General features: G+C 46.2%; 3 protein-coding genes across 6 annotated transcripts in view; 2 read left to right on the forward strand and 1 right to left on the reverse strand.

Annotated features, from left to right (window-relative positions):
- Positions 1–5,109, forward strand: part of FOXJ2 (forkhead box J2) — a 31,368-nt gene extending 26,259 nt beyond the window's left edge. For all 4 annotated transcript variants that reach the window (XM_071433007.1, XM_071433005.1, XM_071433008.1 and 1 more), the window contains 4 exons: positions 317–418; positions 887–1,087; positions 1,831–1,929; positions 2,498–5,109. In XM_071433007.1, coding sequence (XP_071289108.1) covers positions 317–418; positions 887–1,087; positions 1,831–1,929; positions 2,498–2,586 — 491 coding nt within the window. In that variant the 3' untranslated portion in view covers positions 2,587–5,109. The remainder of the gene's footprint in view (positions 1–316; positions 419–886; positions 1,088–1,830; positions 1,930–2,497) is intronic.
- A 1,057-nt stretch (positions 5,110–6,166) lies between these two features.
- Positions 6,167–10,667, reverse strand: C3AR1 (complement C3a receptor 1). The gene is made up of 2 exons (XM_071433009.1): positions 10,131–10,667; positions 6,167–7,637 (listed from the first exon to the last, which is right to left on the reverse strand). The coding sequence occupies exon 2, from the start codon at positions 7,628–7,630 to the stop codon at positions 6,515–6,517; it is 1,116 nt and encodes a 371-aa protein (XP_071289110.1). The 5' UTR covers positions 7,631–7,637; positions 10,131–10,667; the 3' UTR covers positions 6,167–6,514.
- Positions 10,668–13,603: 2,936 nt separating this feature from the next.
- On the forward strand, positions 13,604–20,406 carry NECAP1 (NECAP endocytosis associated 1). Its single transcript, XM_071433010.1, has 8 exons — positions 13,604–13,803; positions 15,149–15,249; positions 15,385–15,489; positions 15,882–15,963; positions 16,365–16,473; positions 16,561–16,747; positions 17,930–18,023; positions 18,139–20,406. The coding sequence occupies exons 1-8, from the start codon at positions 13,706–13,708 to the stop codon at positions 18,185–18,187; spliced, it is 825 nt and encodes a 274-aa protein (XP_071289111.1). The 5' UTR covers positions 13,604–13,705; the 3' UTR covers positions 18,188–20,406.
- The last annotated feature ends 1,342 nt before the right edge of the window (positions 20,407–21,748 follow it).

The following is a 21,748-nucleotide window of genomic DNA, read 5'->3' on the forward strand; positions in this document are numbered from 1 at the left end:
TCCCAAAAGTGAGCTTTCCCTAAGTAGTGCCTACCTGTGTGTAGAAAATGGGGGAAAGCCGGATACGGTTGAAATCTGAGAAGGAAATCTGGAGAATGGAGAACATATCACCCTGGGTTTGGGATTCTGTTAAGGGATGCAGCATAAAGTCAGGGCCTCAGTGAAAAAGGAGATACCGCCCCTGGTTTTCCAAGGGAGAAAGGATTTCTAGCTGCTGTAGCATCAGGCTCTTTGGTGAAGAGGGGCCAGTCTTTTTATAGGAGTGGAGAGGAAGGGTGATCTGTGTTGTATTAATCTTGTCCCTGTTTCATTCCAGCGTTTCCCCCTGATTGGTGCTCCAACATTGATTCCCTGAAGGAAAGCTTCAAGATGGTAAACCGGCTGAACTGGTCTAGCATTGAGCACTCCCAATTCTCAGGTCAGTGTTGGCCTAGTGACTAAGGCTAGTGACTCAATGACTAGGGCTGTAGTCTAGAACACCCAAGTGCTGTGCAGGGATGTTATTTTTCAGTGTAACTGTGGCAAGTACCTGGATTTCTCAGTGATTCACCTCATTTTTAAAAAGAGGTATCCTACTTCATGGGTTCTGTTAAACATCCTGAAGCACTTGAATGAACACTGCAGGATTTGGAGCAGGGAGAATTAAGTCATAAAAGTATGTCAGAAAGCTAACGGAGCTTTTTCCTTCCAACTCTTCCTTGCCCTACCTGAGTCAGTGTGACAGTATCTTAGATGTGGAGCTCTTCAGGAGTCTGGCGACAGATTTGAAACAATAAAGTTTGGTTTGTGAGGAGGTGGTAGGATTTAGGGACAGAAGACAGAAATTCTTTGCAGGGAAGATCACAGTGTGACTGCTGTCTTTGACACTCTCCTCTGTCCCCTGCAGAGCTCATGGAGAGTTTGCGCCAGGCTGAGCGGAAGAACTGGACGCTGGATCAACACCATATTGCCAACCTCTGTGACTCCCTTAATCACTTCCTTACCCAGACTGGTCAGCTCCCTCATCTGGTTGGCCCACAGCAGCCCCCTCGAATCTCTGATTCTTGTGCCCTGAACAGTGGCAAACAGGAGCAATCCATGAACCAAGGTAATTAGGAGGAGACTAAAATGACATGCAAATGAAGGCCCAATTCTGTGAGTATTCTAAACTACTTGCAGCCTTACCAGGCAATGCAGCACTGAGCAACTCAGAGCTAGGCTGTCAGAGCTGTTCATCACAACTCAGCCTTCTCTGGCTTTAAAGAACTGGGATGTCCTATACCTGTGGTCTGGACAGACTGCTGTTACGTGATGCATGCTATTGACAGGCAACCTCCAGGCAGGAATAGATTTAAAAGTCAAACCTGAAAGAGGAGAAGAGGTATTTTTTTAGGTGACCAACAGAGAGGAATGGCAAGGTACAGAGTTTGCTATTCCAGATGGCAGGAGCAATAAAGGAGAAAGCTCTTGCACCCTTGTTAGAGAAATACTGTAGAAGGGGTAGGGGATGCATTCTGAGGAGGGGATATGGCGGTCTTGATAGAACTGTAATGGTGTGTGTCATCTACTACTGAACTAAATGGATGATATCAAGCCAGCTTGTGGTGTTTCTGGATGAAAATTTTCTTCTCTTACAATAATAGAGAAACTCCTGGTTTCAAGAACAAGATCTCTGACCAAGCTATAGCTTGGAGTTAGGACTCAACAGCTGAATATCTCCTCAGTATCCTGTGGGTCTGAGTGAGTTGCTCTGTGGCTGAGCTGCCACCCACTCAGGGGCAAGACTTCTGACCTGAACATTAACAGTTGTTTTGTTTTTTTTTTTTTTTCTTAATTCATTTCCTTTCACAGTGAACTCCTATGGTCAGCCCCAGCCTCCCCATCTCTTCTCCGGGCCATCTCCTATGTACCAGATTTCTACCCAGGACTCTCCGGGATATAATCGCCCAGGTAAGGGGTGATGTTAAGGCATATTACACCAATGAACATTAAAGAACTGGTTCCCAACCCCTTGGTGCACTTCTTCCAAAGCACTTAGTAATCAAATGGAGCACTGTGGGTAGAGAGGGAGCATGGACTGCAAGGGACCCTCCATTTAGGGCTCTCTTATAGCTCTGGGAAGGTTTAGGATTTCAAAGGCCTGATTTCTTTCACTTCACATAAACAGTCTTCTAGCTTAGCCTCACCCTCAGTTAGTTGTTCGAAGACAGCTGCACATGAGAAGCTTCTGTTGATGAAGTTATTTGTGTTCTATCAGCAGTCAGCTATGAGGTAAGTAAAGGAGGTTGAAACTTAACTTCTGTAGAAGCTGCTGTGGAGAATTTCACAGCAGAACATTCCCAGACACTGGTAGATGCTGACAGAGATTAATGCCTGTAGTGTTCTTGCTTGTTGCAAAGGAGAGGGCCCAAATCACTTTTGATTTCTTCTGCCCAAGGACCCACTGTGAAAAAACATGTAGTTTTAGAATCTAACTCTCCTCTTTCCTTTTTCTTCTTTTTTCTTCTTTTTGGCTCAGCTCATCATCTGGTCCCTCGACCTCCAGGGCCTCCTCCAGGCGCCAATGAGGAAATCCCCGATGATTTCGACTGGGACTTGATCACCTAGCGAGTTACAGACTTGATAGCCCGTCCTTTATGAAGGACGTGGGAGGGGAGGGGGACATGGGGTCAATGGTGTCAGCACCACCCTCCCCAGTCTCCCTGCCTTGCCTGTATATAGATATATATTCTCTATCTCCGCCAGAGAAGCCACCGCAAGATGCTGCCGAAGATAATCCTTCCTTGCGTCCTGTTTTATCTTCTTTTCTTTCTTTGTTTATTATTATTATTGTTATTATTATTATTACCAATAATTGAGCACAGCCCTCCCCCTCCTCCGGTGGCCTCAGACGCATCAGATCGGCTCTTTCGTGTTGCGCAGTGCCCTGTGGAGGGCGGGAAGATGGGTCCTTGGTGCCATGAAAAGACCCTGGAAGGCTGAATCCTCGAGTGCATCTTTCTCTGCCTCCGTTATTTTGCGTTTAACAATCCCTCTTTCCCTTCAAGGTGGCCGGTGAATCTGTCGTATTGGCTACTGGAGTGAGAGAGCCTAGTGGACCCTGGGAGCCTGTAGTTATGATGTTTCGTAAATGTTGTAAAGGTCAGGGGGCTGAAGGGACACTGGAGGGGTGATCTTAGCTCTGTGAACTTTGTTGCACCAGCAGGAACAGCAAGAAAATAAGTGGTGTTCCCAAGTACAAAGAGAGGGTAATCCCTGAGGTAGGGAGAGCTGAGCTGAGCTGGGAGGGCAGACCTGAGTTTGGAGAAAGGAGAATGTAGCAGATACGGTATTTCAGCAGAGAAGTTGGGTTTCAGAATGTGGTGCCATCTGTGAAGACTGAGAGATTTTGAGGGAATCCTGACCCATTTCCTACACTGCCTTTTGCAGTCTCTAGGTGAAGCCTACATACCCATCAGGTAAAAGAAGCAGTCAGGGGTGTCACATGTGATTCAGCAAATTCTGTTCCCCAGAGCTTTTCCTTTCACCCCACACCCTTTCAAGCCCTTTTTCAAAATATGTAGTGAGGCTCTCCCTTTTATATGCAAATTTGGAAGTTTTCTCTCATCAGTATTTGTCCAATTGTTATTTGATCCTCCACCCCTCATATTTCTTTGGAGGCTGCCCTTGCCTGTGGTTGAGAGTGCCAGCAACAGGAGTCTGGCTGTGTAGCTGCACATCCTCTGTCAGTGGTTCCCACTTGGTGAATGGGCTTGTGGTGGGCAGAGTGGGGCTGAACTGGGGGCCTGCTGGCCAAGGGCTGAACCCTCTGGTCAGGGCCCGAGAGGCCCCTGCAAGCAGTTTTTGTAAGAGGGGCATTAGGGGAGAGAGGGTGAAGCAGGGCAGGGTTTTGAACCGACCAACCAAAGAGTGTAGTATGAAAGGGAGGAAGGTGTCTTGGACCCCTTGCAGTTCAGCTGGGGAGATGATGTAACCTAGTGTAAATCCTGAAGGATGAGCTTTGTCAGCATGTGCAAATCAGGAAGGTGGGAAAGATGCAGGAATGGGAGTGAGCATTTAGATGCTTCCTCCCCAAAGTTGTGTCCTGTGTTCCCCTTCTTTTCTTGTATGGCTCCGTTCTGTCAAACCTCTTGTTTCTTCTTAATATTTTATAAAGCCTCCCCCCCAGCCCTTATTCCCTATTTACCAGTGAAGGGAACAAATGTGGAAATAGACTATCATGGCTGCTTGACAGACCTGGAGCACAGGAGTAAAGTAATAACCTCTCTTCTGACTGCAGGAAGGTGGGGAACTAGCACTGCTTTTAAAATTTGCTGTAGGGATAAACCAATTGGAAATTGGATTGTTGTCAGGGAAGCAGACAGGGTCTCATTACATTGGAAGGGGGGAACAGCACTTTTTTTTTTTCCTTTTTTTGGGATTTTTTTGTTGGATTTTTTTGTTTTGGTTTTTTTTTTGTTTTGTTTTGTTTTAAGTGTGTGTTTGGGGGGGAGTTCGTCACTGAGCATTTCCAAGAGAAATGAGGAATCCCAGACAGCTTCAACATGGAGTCAGCTGTTATCTCTGCTGCCTCAGGATGGGAATGATACAGCTTTGGAAGCATGTGTGATAGGTTTCTGTGGAAAGTGGCACCGGCGACAACGAGAGACAACTTACGGCAGGTGCCAGTTAGTGTTTTGCAGTGGACATTACTGAGAGCCGGCCCTGTGGAGTCTGAAAACACCACCGGAAGAAAAACAAACCAAGATGGCTCCTTCTGCGTATCCAAGTGCTCCTCATTTGCATATTTGCCTCATTTGCGTATTAAGTTGTGCCTCATTTGCATATGTAAATACATGCCGGTCAGTGTGCAAATTAGCCTCGTTCCTCTGCCCCTGAAATCAATGTGTGTTGTTAGTGCGTGGTACGACATCGATGGGTGGGTGTGGAGCTCTGCGGGTGCGCTGGCACCAGCCTGCAGGCAGGGCAGGGGGGCCAGCCTGGCCCACAGAGTGGTCTTGCAGGCCCCTCCAGCCCAATGTGGCCCCAGTGCTTTGTGTCAGTGGTCAGGGAGAGAGGGGCGTGGTCTCACGAGTTTATTTTTGTGCATGCTTTCTTAATAAAAAGAAAAAGTGAATGTTTATGGTTTAACTGTTTTGGTGCCAGTATTGATTTTTTTCTTTCAGCGGCGCCTGTCAGGAAGGCTTGGTTTCCACCTAAGAATTTGGGTGTGGACAAGGCTAAATGGACAGCCCACACCTGGATGTTCTTGAGATGGAGATTTTTTAGGATTTTGAGAGCTGAAGGTTCTCCCAGCTGGCTGTTCTCAGGGCAGTGAGATCCAAGAGTCTTTCGGTTTATGCTCACCAGAAAGGCAGAGTGAAAACTCTACCAATGCTTAGTGTCTATTTGTCTTACTGTTTGTTGGCCTTTCTCTTTTAAGGAAGAACTAACACAGAAAGCAGATTTTTAAACTGCTTCTGTAGAGTACCTAGTAAATGTATTTCTGCTTTTCAGGAGCAGGGAACATTGAACCTTGGGAACACCCCAAATAGCCTGACTGGATGAAATTTTTTCTCCACTGGAAGGACATAAGAAGCACATCTCTCTTGTAAGGAGAGCTTCACACGACTGAGCCACAACATGGTCATTCTCCACCTTCTTGGGGTCAGATTGGAGGTTATCACTTCTCAGTTCCAGGGTTTTGCCAAATGGCTGATAGTCCAGCAGTCACCTAATCTGGGTCATCAGTGACTGCAGCTGCTCAAATTCTGCTCATGTGCCATCTCAGAATACAGTAGGTACATTTGGATAATCTAAAACTGCTTCCTGAAAGGAATATTTGGGACTCTGGTGCTGGAGGGAGTGTTGGGGAGACAGCGAGTGTGCATGTGCTACTGAACATAGGCACAGCATGTGCATTGACCAGGTACTACCATACAGTGATGTATTTGCCAGGACAAAGAAATAGATTGGGTATCTGCCAGGGCACAAAAGTCAGTTCAATGCAGCTGACTGGGCAAGTGCTGTTCTAGTGCCTGGCTGTAAGGAAATGTAGTAGTACTCTAGGGAATCTCCAGATATTCCTACACATACCTCAGAGCCCTAGTAGAGTCAGAGGAATGATGTGATGACCTTCTGAGGACCAATATCCTAATTAGTTTTATCTGCACTTTATCAGAGACAGGAGATACAGAACACAGACATATGCAAATAAAATAACATTTTAATCTCAATTGAGAGGTTCAACTACGTGATTCCCACCACAAATCCGTAGCCAGCCCTGCTTTCTTAAAATAGTCTGTGTAGGTTAAAATACTGTGTCTTCTGCTTCACCAGTCATCCCTCAGATTATTACTCTTGGTGCTTCCAACTTCCCATCTCTCTAGTGTAGGATATAAAGGGGGTTATCTGTCATGAGCTGAATGCTTGCAGTGTCCTGGGTGGGAGCTGCAGATTAATCAGACATTGGAGCAAAACCACCAGCTAAGCGGAGAGTGATGGATGTGCAGTGCTATAGCTTGTTCCTTCTACAGTGGTGATTGGAAGTCCTGCACTACAAGGTGCTGCTCAGGTTCTTGTCTGCTGAAGTCTGGCTTCTGTGAAGGGTTGAAGATGTGAGTTCCTCGCTAAAGGCACTTTCCAAGATTCTTTGCACCGATTGCCGTACCTTTGCCCTGAAGTCCCGTCCCACAAAAACATAAAGCAAGGGGTTGATGCAGCTGTTGGCATATGCAAGTGCTGTAGAGAGGTGATCCCACAGGATCAGTGACTCCACCAGTCTTGTTCGAAGGCGAGGTACAACAGAGAGCAACCCAACTACATGGTATGGAGCCCAGCAGATGAAGAATGCCGCTACCACGCACACAATTGTTTGCAGTGTCCTGTTGCGTGACTTGTGAAACTGATTTGTATGTGTTCTGAAAACAATGAGGGCATAGCAAACTGCCATTATGCCAAAGGGCAGCAAAAAGCCAAAGACAGCCCTAGTGATGTTTATTACTGCTGAGGCAAGGGGTACAGAATCATTACCTTCATTGATGTCTCCCCACAAGTAACTACCATTGTAGGTTGAGTAGTCCCATAACTCATTTACAGACACATTTACGGATACATTTACAGGATCATCTATGTAATCATCAACTCCAGAATTGTACCCACACTCTGTTTTGCCATCGTAAGTGCTTGTCTCACGGTAGTAGAAGACAGGGCAGCAGAAAAGAAAGGCCAGCATCCAAATGCCACTGCATATTAGCGATATAAATTTCACTGTTCGGTGGTTCTGACACCAGACAGGTTTCATCACCAGGAGGCACCGATCAATGCTGATGGCCATGAGTAGGAAGACACTAGCAAACATGGTGAAAATGATGACTGATGGAATGACTTTGCAGAGGAACCAGCCATAGGGCCAGTGTTCATGAAGGGCCAGGTGAACAATGAAAAATGGCAAGGTCAAGCAGCACATGATGTCAGCCACAGCAAGGTTTAGGAACCAGACAGTGTTCACAGACCTTTTCATTTTCAGACCAGCTACCCAGATCACCAACCCATTGCCTGGGATACCTATGATGAAAACGATGGTGAAGGTAGCAATGCAGACAATTGATTCTGATGCATAATATACAGCAGCCTGTTCCTGTGAACTGCTATTGCCCAGGACTTGAGGCATTCTGCAGCTGTAAAACAGAAAGGAAATTAGTAGCAATTCACGTCCTTGGTTCTCGTTAGCCACGCAAGCGCAGGGCGGGGCTTTCCTCGGCGAGCGACGGGGAGATTAGAAGGGGGCTCTAGGGAGCGCGGAGAATGGGAGCGGGCAAACAGGGGCGTGGCACGGCAGTTCGTGCAGGGAGGGTCGCAGGTGTCCTCCTGCTAGTGGGGGATGTTGTGGTTCTGTTGGTTAGGTTGGTTTGAGTTGTTTGGGGTTGTTTTTTTTGTTTGTTTGGTTGGTTTTTTGTTAGTAATGGTTTTTACACGATCAAAAACTGCAGTTAGTAAAAGTGTGTTGCCAAATAGAACCCTCCAAAAAGGATCCGTCTATCCAGACCCCTTCCTGTGTGGAGTGTTTGAGCCTATCAGTGTCTCCAGAGCCACTGCAAAAGAAGCCTGCCTGCAGTGTGAACAGGTGAACGATCTCCTTTCGCTGGTGGCCGAGCTTAGGGAGGAAGTAGAAAGGATAAGGAGTATTAGGGAAAGTGAAAGGGAAATGGATTAGTGGAGTTCTGCCGTTCCATCCTAGAGGGAGGCCCACTGGGAGTCAGAGAACTCCCATGCCTCCCACTGTCAGGTAATAGGAGGACACCTGGTGCATAAAGGGGAGTGGAAATGGATTCCTACTCAGAGAGGTAATGATAAAAATTCCTCCCGACCCCTATCCCTTAGCCAGGTGCCACTTCAGAATAGATACGAGGCCCTGGATCTAGAGGGTCAGCCAGAGGATATAGAAGAAAATTATCTGCCCAGTGAGCCTTCCAATTACACTTCATCTGTCAGAGTGGTCACCACCTGTAACATCAAAAAGAAAAGGATAGCTGTAGTGGGTGACTCCCTTCTGAGGGGAGCAGAGGGCCCCCTATGCCGACCAGACCCATCCCTCAGAAAGGAAGGAAGCTTGCTATTTAAACAGGGGGCTCTATACAGTTATGTCCTCCTGTCTCTATCATCCCTTTGATTTCCATCCGGTTCTTCTTAGTCTCCAAAGTGGAGCTCTCTATTCAGATAGCCATGCTGTCCCCAGGTGTGTTTCCTGGTTGACTTCCTGCTTCAGAAAGGCAAATCAACATTTTTAGTTCCTCTTTCCTTTAAAATGAGCAATTTCTTCTGGCATAACTGGTGAAGTACATTTAAGTTAACAAAACAATGTCTATGTTTCTGAAATAACCCTACTTCACTTTCTGAACATTACAAATAGAACAGACAGGACATAAATTCTGTTGGCTAAGTGGTATTTTAGGGAAGTGCCAGTGACCACTTCCTTTTCTTACACACGTTCCGAACTGTCTGCCGGTTCCTTGGAAAGCTTATCTTGACCAGGAGAAAGGCAAAACATTAATGGTTTAAGATTCTATGAAAGATAAGAAATGAATGTTTAAGAAGAACAGACAGATATTTACTTGTAGAAAATAAAAACTTGTAGAAATAAAAATACAGAGTAATGTTTTTCAGCCATTTTAGATATCAGCTGTCTTACTGCAAGACAATGAAGCTGACCTACAGCATACTTAAGTGACATTTTAAAACTATGACCATAGTAGAGGAAAAATGTTAATTGCTCAATTATCCTGGACTTAGTAAATTTAGAGAGGAGAAGAAAACCAGCAAAGCTAAGATAGAATTGAGGGAAAAAAAACCACCCCATCTTCATCCTTTAGGCATTAATGGAACTGTCTATAAAATTCCTGTTAACTAAACCCTTGCTGAATTGATGAAGGCAGTTGTATGACTGAAAGGTCCCAAAAAGTGTTACCAAAATGCAAGGAAACTGAATAGGGAAGAGGTGAATACAGCCTGCAGAAGCAACTGAGAAGACATAAATAAGACAACTGGCCCTTTTTTAACCTGTTATGCCAGTACTTAAATACCAGCCAGAGATTGTTGTATGCAGGACAAAATATAAATATTATTTTTAAAAAATTCAAATCATCAATCTCATTCTTGCACAACATGCAGTCTGAAAGTGGAGTGATGCATAAGTGTTCAAACTGCTTCACTAAGAAGAAAATGAGATAAACAATTGTAACAAACATCGTCATTTATCAGGTTTTTGTAATATCTGCTAAGAGACTTGAGGCTTAATTTAAAATTCTCCCAAGTTTGTTTCATTTCCTGTGGTCTTGCTGATCCATGTAGAAGCAACTTTTAGAGGGACAACTGGCGAACAGTGCCGCAAGAGTTGAACCCTGCTGCCTCCCCAGATAGCTACGGAAAATGGTGTGAAGAGGACAGGGAAACAAGGAATGCTGTAAAATAGTAATGCAAGTCCTACTCCAAAGTAATCTGATGAATCAATTAGAAGATACTGCCCACACTATATTTTCCAGAGTGCTAAAAGGGCTGCAGTGTGGTTTGAAAATGGAAGGGGAACTGGAGGAGGGAGAGCGGTTTTCAGGAGTAAAGAATAATAAATGGCAAGTAGATGAGGAAAGCAAAATTCTCCAGTTGATGATACCTACCTGAGTGAAGCAGCTATTTCAGTGTGTTGGAGCAAGTACCATCAGCCCTGTCTCTGGAGTGACTGAAAAAACTCTCACATGACATTTTAGGAACTGTATTTTTATTTCCTGCATGCATCCTGTGTTTGCCAAGTGTGTTCTTTCACCCTGATAAAATGACTCATTTGAATGTAATTTCAAGATCTGGATATCATCTGTTCATAAAATAAACAGTCAAACCACAGGAAGTTTCTCAAAACTGTCAAAATAAAATAGTGCTCAAAATAAATATTAATATATTTATAATCATAAACATATACTTTACTATATTCAGTAAGACAACTGAACGACATCTTGCCTGTTGACACAGTGTGACCTTTGCTGGAAGTAATTCTAAGTCCAAACCCTGCCATGTTGCTGTGAAATGCCTGATCTGTTATTGTCTTGTAGCCACTTCTATGTCTTACCAGGTCAGCACGTTCACCTAGCTAATCTCATTTCTAGGACTCTTACCAATCCAGATCAGCCTCTGTACCAGCTTGAGACAGTTTGCTTCATCAAATACAGAGCACTGTACTCATCAAACCATGACTGGTCATGACAAAAGGATTTTAATCTGCCTTTTACTTTTTAGGGTATTAAAAGTCTATTTTTTAAAAAGGAACTCGACTGACAAAAAGTTAGAAGTGGTTAACTGAAATGGTGATTTGCACAAAATGTGGCAAGACAATAAAAATGGAAGATTTCCAGGGCAAGGCATTTCTAATGTTTAGCAAGGGGCTTCCCCCTCGCCTTTCACAATTTGGGAACTCAAGACTGCTTAACAGAAATGACAAAGCCCAGACATACAAGAATCAGCCTCAGTATTTTGGTTTTGGTCTGGAAAATGAACTGTGACAGAGCAGACTTCTGCTCCTGAGCGTGTCTGTGAAAGACACAGATGCTGCCTCCAACACAAAACCAGAGAAAGGAAGACAGGCCAAGGCTGAGCTGTACCCACAAAGATAGACAGACAGGCTGTCAGCAGCCTGCCAGGAAAATTCCTGTAGCTTCATCTTATTCTCAGCTGCCATCCTGCCAGGGGGACTCCTCGGGCGCAGACAGGCAGTGCTGATGGCAGCTCACTCCTATGGGCTCCTCTTGGCTGAGGGACACAGAGCTGGGTCACCACCACAGGACCTGCCAGTCAAGCCCTGCTTTGCAGGGAGGTCCTTAACCAGTTCTATCCTCTAGGTTAAATGTTCTATTTCAAGATTTCAACCTCTGATGAATCCTTTAAAAAAATGTAATAAATAAGTAAAAACTTAAACCTCAGTGGTTATTCGCAGTGCTTTGTATTTTTTTGGTCCAGAGATGCTGAAGACTGTTATGTTCTCTGCTGGCTGAATCTCAATGGAATTGAATGGGAGATGTATTCCTGGCGTTCTGGTGCTGTTTGTGAGTCTTTCCTCACATGCCTTATAATAGTTGGCCCTTTGCCACTCCCTCATCTGAGATGCTCTCCTCCTGGAGGGACCGTAGGAGGGCTGTGGCACGCTGAATGACAGCACTGTGAAGAGGGAGGTGAAACTTAATACTGCTAATTGTGAATCACTGAACTTGGAAAAGCAGCCCTAACTATGCACACGAAGGGGTGTGCTCCCAGTAAGTTATTAGTGCTCAATGAAAAAATTTAGCAGTCACTGCAGGAAGTTCTAATGAAAAATTAAGTCAGTGAGCAACTCTATCCAAAAGGTAAATGTAAGCTTCTTCTTGAATTCTGAATGCTGTACTGGTCCTTGATCTTAAAAAGTTCTAGAACAAGATAAAACATAAAGAATGGTGACTAGACAGCCATGGCTGGGAATGGCTCTGTCTGCATTAACTAATGCTATTTTCCTACTGGGAAAACAAGCAAATAAACAAACAAAACAACCCCCCCGAACCAAAAACAAACACCCCAAAAACCAAACAAAAAACCTCAAAACCCCAAACAAACAAAAAACCCAAAACAAAATGAAAAAACCAACAAAACAAAAGCCAAAAAAACCCACAAAACCCTAAACAAAAACCAAAAAAGCAAACCAAAACAAACAAAATACCAAACGAAAACCTCAAACTTAGTGATGTTTCAGTGATTATTTTTGCCTCATCACCTCCAGGGATGATGACTCCACCACTTCCCCTAGGCAGCCCATTCCAATGCTTGACATGGAATGCTCAGACATGGCTGTGAAAAACGCCAATCACTTGCTTTTAAAATTTTAAAAGTTTAATAGTAATAAAATGGTTATAAAAATAGTAATATATTTAGAGTAATAATAATTTGGACAATTTGAAATTAGGATAATATGAGACAATAGAGATAAAAAGTTATGAACATCTGGGTACCTTTTTCTGGGCAGCATAAGCCTGAAAAAGGACACCCGTTAACAGAGGATTAACCCTTAAAAACAATAACCTGTTGCATATTCATACATCTCATACATGATGCATAAATTCCATTCAAACACAGGATTCTGTCTGATCACCGTCAACTTCTTCCTCTTAATCCTAACAGAATCTTCAAGCCTGAGCAAGGCAGGAAGAAGTTCGTTTCTTCTGATAAGAGAGCAATAAATTCTTTTTCTCTGAAAGATTTCGGTGTCCTGTGGCTGCTACCTGGTGCAGTACCTCATTCCTTTCTTAAAAAAATATCTCACATTCATGGTTTCTATTTTATTATTATGTTATAACCTAAACTATATTTAACACAGTACTTAAAAAAATTATTACAGCATAACTAACATAACACATGTAATATTCATTTTAATATTTGAGAAAAGCCAATCATAAAATATGCATTTTTCACATGGCTCTATGTAATTTTTAAACTTCTCTTATGCCTTTTCTTCCACTTTTCAGAGTAAACACTGGTACTTTTTGAGACTCAGTCACAGGACGCTGCACAGCACTAAACTTCAACACCAGTCTCCTCTGAGAAGCCACCATTAAAAGAGTGATTTAAATGCTGCCGGCCTTATCATTATTGACAAATAAACTAGTATCTACACCCTTTTTGGGGAAAGACCCACTCCTGAAACTAAGCTTTGCACAGCTGCCATTTCCATCACTTCCAGCAGCAAACCCTGTCGTGCTCTGCGCCGCGTTTCCTTTTTGGCTTGCTCTTTTACCAAAAGGCCACCTAATCCCCGCACCACAGAAAGAACACTGGCACTGAGCAGCCCCGGGGGATGCAGACGAGCAGGTCAATACCGTGTGGCGGCACAACCAGCCGCGCTGCCCCCGCCATCCCGCCCAGCCCTTCCCGCTGCCCGGCTCGCCAAGGCATGGCGCCCCTAACAAACATGGCCGCGCCAGCCCCGCCGCGGCACGTGCCAGGCCCCAAGATGGCGCCGGCCGCCGCTGCTGTGTCAGGGGCGGCTCCAAGATGGCGCCCTCCCGCCCCCGCTGCCAGCACCCAAGATGGCTCCATCCGCTTCACCGACGTGGCCCGCGTCTAGCGCGGCCGCGCCGGCGCCCCCAGGCGGTGTCTGCCCTCATCAAAGATGGCTGTGGGCAGCGCCGCTGGTCACTAGGCTCCTGCCGCTCGCTCCTCGCCGGGCTTCGCGGCCGACATGGCGGCCGCTGAGCTGGAGTACGAGTCCGTTCTCTGCGTGAAGCCCGATGTCAACGTCTACCGCATCCCGCCGCGCACCTCCAACCGCGGGTACAGGTGAGGGAGCGTGTGGCGCCCGCGGTCGCCCCGGCGGGTCCTGGCTTGCCTCGGGCCCTACTCGCAGGGCAGCCGGGGGCTGAGCTGTGCCATGCCCGTGGCCCGGCCTCGTCCCTTGGGTGTCCTGTGGCCGCGAGCGGGTCCGGCCATCGCCTGAGCCCCCTCCTGCCGAGCTCCGGAGGAGCCGCCGGCTGGAATTGCCTCTTGTGGCAGGTGGTCAGCCCCTGAAGGTAGGGGAGCCTCCGCTCCGCGCTGTGGGGGAGCAGGGGCTGCTCTGTTCATCAGGGGCAGGAGGCGAGGGGCAGCGTGGTGTTCCCGGCAGAGCTCACGGCTGCTCCCGGTTTGCTGGGATCCCTGGGATGGGACTGATGTGCTATAACGGCACGTTGGATTTGGCCTGGTGGCTCTAGCAGTGGCTGGGAGGAAAACAGGAGGAATTCGGGGTGATTTTTAATAAGAGGCTGCAGAACCAGCGGTTAGAAATGCCTTCTCTGGTCAGCCAGAAGAAGCAGAGTGTGACTTCGTAAGATGTGCCCACAGGCCTGCTGGAGGAGCGGGTTTGTGAACTCCCTGAACCTGACAGACTGTAGGCGGATGTTGTGCCTGGCCAAGGATGTTTGTTTCCAGTTATAAAATCCGGTAGATTTTACAGCACCAAGGCTGCCAGAGTTCAGGAAGCGTTTGGACAATGCTCTCAAGCACATGGTGTCATTTTTGGGGTGTCCTGTGCAGAGCTAGGAGCTGGATTCAGTGATCCTTGTGAGTTCAGAATATTCTGTGATGCTGTAGTGCTGTAGTTGGGTTTTTTCTCACTTTCCTTTCTCACTTTCCTTTTTTTTTTTCCCTTCACAAGAGCCTGTGGCAGAGTGTGATGGGTCAGTCAAAATGTCTGTGTGTGTATTTTGCCTGGTGTAAGTCAGCTGCCTTTAGGCTATGAAGTACTCAGTGTTATTTTACAACCACAGGGTAGAATAATGGAGTGTCTTTTCAGCATGTTATGAATTAATTTTTGGGGTCTTCCCAATGCTCAAAAGTCGCTTTTGTGGATTTCCTGCTCAAGTGAGTTTCTGTGCTTCTGTCTCCCCTTTTTTGCAAACTTAAAAGGGTGAGGAATTGATGCTCTCTGGACTGTGTCTCTTTCCCTTTGCCCAGAGATGCCAGTCAGAGTCATGTGTCAGCTGGCAGCAGCAAGAGACGAGCTGAGACCCCATGTCTTTTTGGGGGAGGGAAGTGGCATGAGGCAGCTGCAGGGCTTGAGGGTTTGGGGGCAGAGACTTCTGCTGAGGTGGCTGGGCAGAACTGGGGAGGTTGACTGTGGTCAGTGTTCAGCTGCTCTTCCTTTCAGGGCGTCTGACTGGAAACTGGACCATCCAGACTGGACAGGGCGGCTTCGTGTCACCTCCAAAGGCAAAACCGCTTACATAAAACTGGAGGATAAGGTTTCAGGTAAGGGAAAAGCTGTGTCCTCCAAGGCTGTGACTATGATTGTTGCCCCTAAGCCTGCCCAGAGCTGTGCATGGCAGCCCTGGCCACACTTTAGGAAGGGGTTACGTTTCTTAACACCTGATTCTTTGTCTGCAGGAGAACTTTTTGCCCAGGCTCCTATAGATCAATACCCTGGGATTGCAGTGGAGACTGTGGCAGATTCCAGCCGCTACTTTGTCATTCGAATTCAGGATGGGACCGGTGAGTTGGGGGCCAATGTAATTGCCAAGTGCTAGGGGTGGAGGAGACCCAGATGGAGCTGGGAGTGTGCCAGGAGGATGAAAATGGTGTTGGGAATGCTGAAAAGGCCAGGTGGTGTTCCTGAAGGGGTCTGAGGACAGGGTAAGCCGAGGAAGTTCTCTACATTGCACAGAGCCCAGGGGCTGGGCTGGGATGGAACATTTGGTTTCCAAGCACGCCCCGTGGGAAGAAGGGTGCATCCTGAAGGCTGGTGACAATGAACTGCTGTGAGCTGCTGGCATCCATCTGCAGGTGTGGCAGAGAGAGCTAGCACAGAGTGGTTTAGGACAAGCAGAGGGATTTGTGGCCCAGTTGCAGGGTACCTCCAGTGACTCCTCCTGTCTCCTTGCTAGGACGAAGTGCTTTTATAGGCATTGGCTTCACAGATCGGGGTGATGCTTTTGACTTCAACGTCTCTTTGCAGGATCACTTCAAGTGAGTTTTGCTTTTCTGGAATGCTGTTTTTCCTCTGGCCTGTAGAACATGGTGGGTGGTGGTGCATGTTCATTTAGCACAGGTTTCCTTGGGGTGGCCCTGAAGCCCTGCTCTGGCAAGGGACACTTGTGTGTGCTGCGGGCGGTCATGCAAGCTGAGAGCCCCTGCAGGTCAGATCTGTAAGTCTTAAGCTTAGGTTCTGTGATGCTCCAGGTGCAGTGTTAAACAGCTTCATGGGTTTGTGGTAGTCCCAGCTTTGTGCTGTGTGACACCAGGAGTAGGGAGGTAGCTGGTTTGACAAGGCAAAGTAGTTTGGTGGGATGGAGAGAGAAACCACACATTTTTCTAAAACACTGTTCCTTTTTGCTCCAGGGTCTCATGTTTTACTCTCTTCTTTTTAGGTGGGTGAAGCAGGAGACTGAAATCTCCAAGGAGTCCCAGGAAGCTGACACACGTCCCAAATTAGACTTAGGGTTTAAGGAAGGGCAGACCATCAAACTAAACATTGGGGTAAGCAGACCAGTTAACCCTGCTTCTTTGTCTGGATGTGCCAATGGAGACTCTTCTTTACACTTCTTTTTTTTTTTTTAAATGCAGAACATGACATCAAAGAAAGGAGGAGCAGCCAAGCCCCGTGTGTCTGGATCAGGGGGCCTAAGCCTGCTGCCACCCCCACCGGGAGGCAAAATTGCAGTTCCTCCCATACCTCCCCCTTCCTCCACAGCCATTGCCAACCATGTCACACCACCACCTGTGCAGAAATCCAGTAATGCAAGCAGTGCAGGTAAACCTTAGCACTGAGCTAGCAGTTTGTAACACACCAGCAGGTGCTGCTTCAGTAAACTGTGTTCAACCTAGTGCCAGCAGTGCCCTCTGGGACATGGTGTGTCCCAAGGATTTTAGTCTCTTTGGCAGCTCCAATGTCCCCAGTGCAAGAAGGATGTGGACCTGTTATACTGGGTCCAGAGGAAGGCCATGGGAATGGTCAGAAGGCTGGACCAACTCTTCTGTGAAGAAAGACTGAGAGAGTTGGGGTTGCTTAGCCTGGAGAGGACAAGGCTCTGGGGAGATGTTTCACTATGTAAAGAGAGCTTGTAAGAAAGATGAAGAAAGACTTCTTACCAGGGCTTGTAGTGACAGGGCAAAGGGTAGAGGCTTAAACTGAAAGAGGGTAGATTTAGATTGGATATAAAGAAGAAATTTTTACCATGAGAGTGGTGAAGCCCTGGAACAGGTTGCCCAGAGAAGGAATGGATACCCCTTCATTAGAAGTGTTCAAGACCAGATTGAATGGGACTTTGAGTAACCTGATTTAGTGCAAGATGTCCCCGCTCATGTCATGGCAGTGGGACTAGATTAGATGATCTTTGGAGGTCCCTTCCAATTTATATCATCCTGTGATAGTGTAACAAAGAGGTTGCTGAAGTCTTCTGGAGGCTGTGTTAGAAGTGTAACCCTGCAGAGGTGTCTGGAGAGCTGATGATCCCTTTGTCAAGGCAGAGACTTCAGCAGTGCTGTCCACGGGTTTGAGTGAGAGTATAACATTAACTTCTGAGTAGGGCTCATGTGGTCCCAGTGTGTGGTTAGCACTGTTAAGGTGGTGCCTGTTTGGCAGCTGTTGTGATTGCTGAGCTTGGGTTGAGTCTGAGCCTTATGTCTGCTGGGAGAGGTAATAAGGGACAGATGTGTCAGGTGGTGTGCTGAGTGGAGACTGAATAGTTCCTGAAGACAATGTACCCTTGCTGGAGGTACAGTGTCAGCTGGAGCTGTGCACATTCAGCAAAAGGAGATGCTGTTATAACAAGCCCCTCAAAAAGTCTGACTTCTGCAGGGAAAGCTGGAGTCCCTTCAAAGTTTTTCTGCCCTGCATCCAGGAGTTTGTTTGAGGTGACAGTTGAAATGCCTGTAGGATTTTCTGCATGAGCTGATGTATTTTTTTTCTCATTCTCTCTCTCTCTTGCCTTAGATATTCTTTTAGATTTAGATGCTCCTGCAGCTGCATCCAAGGCACCAGTATCTGCTACCACAGACCTCTGGGGAGACTTCAGCACTGCATCCAGGTAAACTGTGATGAATGGAACACAAGAAGGGTAGTGTCCTGATGGGTGTGGGAAGAACCAGAAGTTAAGAAGTCTTACTGCATCTGCTCATTTGATTTTCCTTTTTTTGTTTCAGTGCTGTTCCCAATCAGGCTCCTCAGCAGTCCAACTGGGTCCAGTTCTGAATGATCAAAGCAGTGGAATGGGACAAATTGATGACCTAGAGGCACCAAATGGGATCAGAGAGGGCACAAACCTCTCTAGTCTTCAATCAAATTGGGACAATCCTTCATTTTTAGATCAGATCTTCACTTAAACTTAGTATTTTTGATCCCACTGAACCTAAAGAGAACATACAGACTCCTCCCAAGATGGGCAAGGAGAAGAGAGGTAGCCTTATCCCTCTATCTACTTGCCATTACATGGTACATCCTAGCTCTTTTTTCCTGTCTTTCCATACAGGGAAAGCAAGAATCTTGAAGAAAGTGGGTACAGGAGGAGGCTGGGTAGGTGCCTCTGGGTTCCTTGTCCTTCAAATTTTCTCTGGCTAGGCTGTTGCTTCTTGTGGCTGCTTTCAGTAAGTGACTGCAGCCCCTGCAGCTTGTGGTGCTGAGGACAGCTGCATTTGGCTACACTTGCTAAATGGAACCTCTGAGGAGATAGGTCTTTTCTCAACACAAAACCCTCTTGGATTAATGACATCTGTGGTGAGGAGTGACTCTCCCCATGCACACACCACTCTTCCATCTTTGGTGCAATTCTTGGTAGTGCTGCATGTCCTTGTGCTCCTGTGGGAGGAGTCATGCAGGTCCTTGAGTAGGCTGCTGCTGTTGCGCTGTAGTTCCAGGTGGGCACCCTATCTCCTTGAGGCTCCTGGTTTGGATTGCAGCTTCACTGGAGGAACTTCTCTCATTTTAACTCCTTTCTCCCCTGGCAAAGGCCTCACTGTCACTGAGATGTTTTAACTGGAAATAGCTTTAAGGGGAAAAAAAAAAAAGCCTGTTTTTACAATTTGGTAGTTACTTGCACTAGATGACAACCAGGTGATTCCCACCACTCAGCATTTCATGTTCCTGCATCACTATCCTGAGCCCTGGCCTTGTGTTGTGACTTGGCACTGTGTTTCAAGTATTACATATCTACAATAAGAATTATGGTGGGACAGTAGATTATTCTCCGATGAAGGGACAGTCTCCTTCCCCTTTTTAACTCACTCATTTGAGCAAGAAATGTATAGTAGGCTCAGTCCTGAGATCTGTGAGAGCAAAATTCTCCCACCTCTGTTCCTTATTATGACTTTTCTTCTGAGTCCAGAAGAAAAGGGATGTGAGCTCGTTATTGGAACTTATATTTTTATTTTTAATGTGTCCAAGCCCCCTCTATTTCCTGTGTGGTTAAGGGAGTTAGAAAGAGGTAAAAAGCCATGACTTCCTACTTTTTTCTTTGGGAGAGTTTCCTGAGGCAGTGTGGACACTACTTCAGCAGCTGTGGATGTCATCTGGGCTGTAAGTCTGTTGATGACTGTGGGCAAACTCCCAGGGCAGGCTGGAAACGTCACACTGCTGAATCGCTACCCTTCATGCTGGCACAGAAGCCAAAACACTAGCTGGGAAGTTGGTCTCAGTAACTCTTGGCTGTACCCAGTTCCTGGAACACTAGGGCATTGGTGCTTTGCTGGAAGGCTTCTTCCTGTTTTGAACACTCAACACAGCAACACTTTTGTGTCTCTAGCACACCTTCACAAGGAAATGTTTCCCTTTGGGCAAAAAATTTATGGTGAGGCTTTTAAAAGAGTAGCTTTGCACCTTGTATTGGCAAAGGTCTTTTGTCATTTTTGTCTGGCTACAGTGAGGGCATTTTGGAGACAGTTCCACTTAAACCATCCCTTTGGGAAGCAACATTCTTGAAATAGCTCTAAAGCTGCTGCAGTTCCACTTGTGGAAGTGGGGACCAGACTGCTCTTGGATGTATTTTAAGTAGTCATTTAACCCTGATTCCCTGGTTCTCTTGGTGTTTCCCCCTGCCAGCCCTCCCCTGCCTTCATAGTCACTCCTGCAGTCTCACTGTACTTCAGCTCCTTGCCTCCTGAACTTGTAGATGGCAGTAGTCTACAAGCAACATCACAGACTCCTGGGTTGGCATTTTGTTTTCTTTGTCTTCTTTGCTCACATCCTTGTGAGGTCCTGTCATTTCAACTATGTATCAATTCCCCAACCAAGGAAGTTGGTGGCACCAATTAACAATTAACTAGGAGCCTCTTCTGTATTGTCTTAGTGTCCTGGAGATAATATATTATGTATTTGAAAAGCTGAAGAAGCAAAAATTAAAGATATATGTATATAAAGCATAAGATGTACTGGTGCAAATGGTAATTAAACAAGTAATACTGGGGTAAAAAATGTCATGAGTCTTCTAAGTTGTCAAATTGTTTTTCCGTTGGAAGCTTCTAGGTTGAAGGTCTTCATGTCTCCAGCAAGATCCTCACAGCCTACTTATCCTTCTGCATATCTGTTGTGGCCTGCAGACTGAACAAGAGCAACTTCAGGAGTGATGGGTTCAGGCTCTGTCTGGGCAAAGAGGTAGGAGTGTGGAAAAAGGATACAAAAATGACACAGCTGTTCCACATAAGGCAAAAAAACTCACACAATATCAAACACAAATCAACAATGTGGAAACAGGCCTGAGTGTAGGGTCCTGTGGGACTTGGTAAGAGTGTGGATAAAGCATGCAAGTGAGAAGACTTAGCTGCCCTGATATTTAGCATCTCAGACATTAAAGGCTTCTACAGCCTGAAGATATTTTCAGTAATTATTTCTGTGCTGGTAGATGGGAAACAGCCTGTGCATACTAGAGATGGTCAAGGTGAGCCAAGTGGGCCCTTTGTTAGGGGCAGCAAGGACAGGAGTCTGGAAAGAGAGGAAGCAGGAAGATGGGTCACAGCAGGGCAGGCAGGGGCAGTGGCCTCACCAGCAGAGGAGCAGTTCTGAAGTACCTGAGCACAAAGATCAGAGCAGGTCAGAATGAGGATTTAGATAGCAGGGGACATGGCCAGGCATGGCTGTGCTAGCTCAGGCAGGGTCCAAGGGTCCACTTAGCTGATAGATAAGGCCTATGTTGCTGAGGTTTCTCAAAGCCAAACACCTCTATTACTTAAGCTGGACCTGAGTCCAGCCAATCCCCCAGGAGGTGAATATGTTCAGGGCCCTGACATTGTTCTATCAAGCCTGCTTGCAGCCATCTTGCACAGCATGCTTGCTCCACGTTCCTCTGCCAGACAGCAAAGCTGTGTATATGGTTGTGTTGGAAGTACACAGCCTGGGTAAAGATAAGAAATCTTAACCTATGAAGTCAGCTGTTTGAATTGTCAAGCATTCTAGTATCTGTAGTGGCTGGGGAAAAAAAAAAAAAGACATTTTTTCAGCTCTAGGACCAAAGCTTTTACCTTGTTTTCATAAATAGGATGGGTATGTTGTATAGGTCCTGGCAGGGACAAGATGTAGCATTTTACCCATAAGCTATGGTAGAGCTTCTCAGACCTTTCAGTAGGTACTTGCAGCAGAAAGAGTTGAGGAGCCTAAAAGGGTCTTTCTCCAGAGCAGGAGAATTTTCAGATGAAGTTCACTTAAGGGAAGTGCTGGGATATATTCCTGTTTGTGCATAAAGAAGCACAGAAGACTGGGAAACAGTTCATGGAGGAGAGCTTAGTCATGTGTGGAGATCTTCCCAGGCCCCATGCCTTTCCTCAC

Source organism: Agelaius tricolor, unplaced genomic scaffold, assembly GCF_023055355.1.
Source record: "Agelaius tricolor isolate 1412-34295 unplaced genomic scaffold, bAgeTri1.0.p SCAF_9, whole genome shotgun sequence".
NCBI lineage: Eukaryota > Metazoa > Chordata > Aves > Passeriformes > Icteridae > Agelaius > Agelaius tricolor.

Bases quoted from the DNA above. Each gene is read 5' to 3' on its own strand.
- C3AR1 (XM_071433009.1), bottom strand. From the start codon at position 7,630: ATGCCTCAAGTCCTGGGCAATAGCAGTTCACAGGAACAGGCTGCTGTA.
- NECAP1 (XM_071433010.1), top strand. From the start codon at position 13,706: ATGGCGGCCGCTGAGCTGGAGTACGAGTCCGTTCTCTGCGTGAAGCCC. The intron at 13,804-15,148 runs GTGAGGGAGCGT...TCTTCCTTTCAG, and splicing joins ACCTCCAACCGCGGGTACAG to GGCGTCTGACTGGAAACTGG. The intron at 16,748-17,929 runs GTAAACCTTAGC...CTCTTGCCTTAG, and splicing joins CAGTAATGCAAGCAGTGCAG to ATATTCTTTTAGATTTAGAT.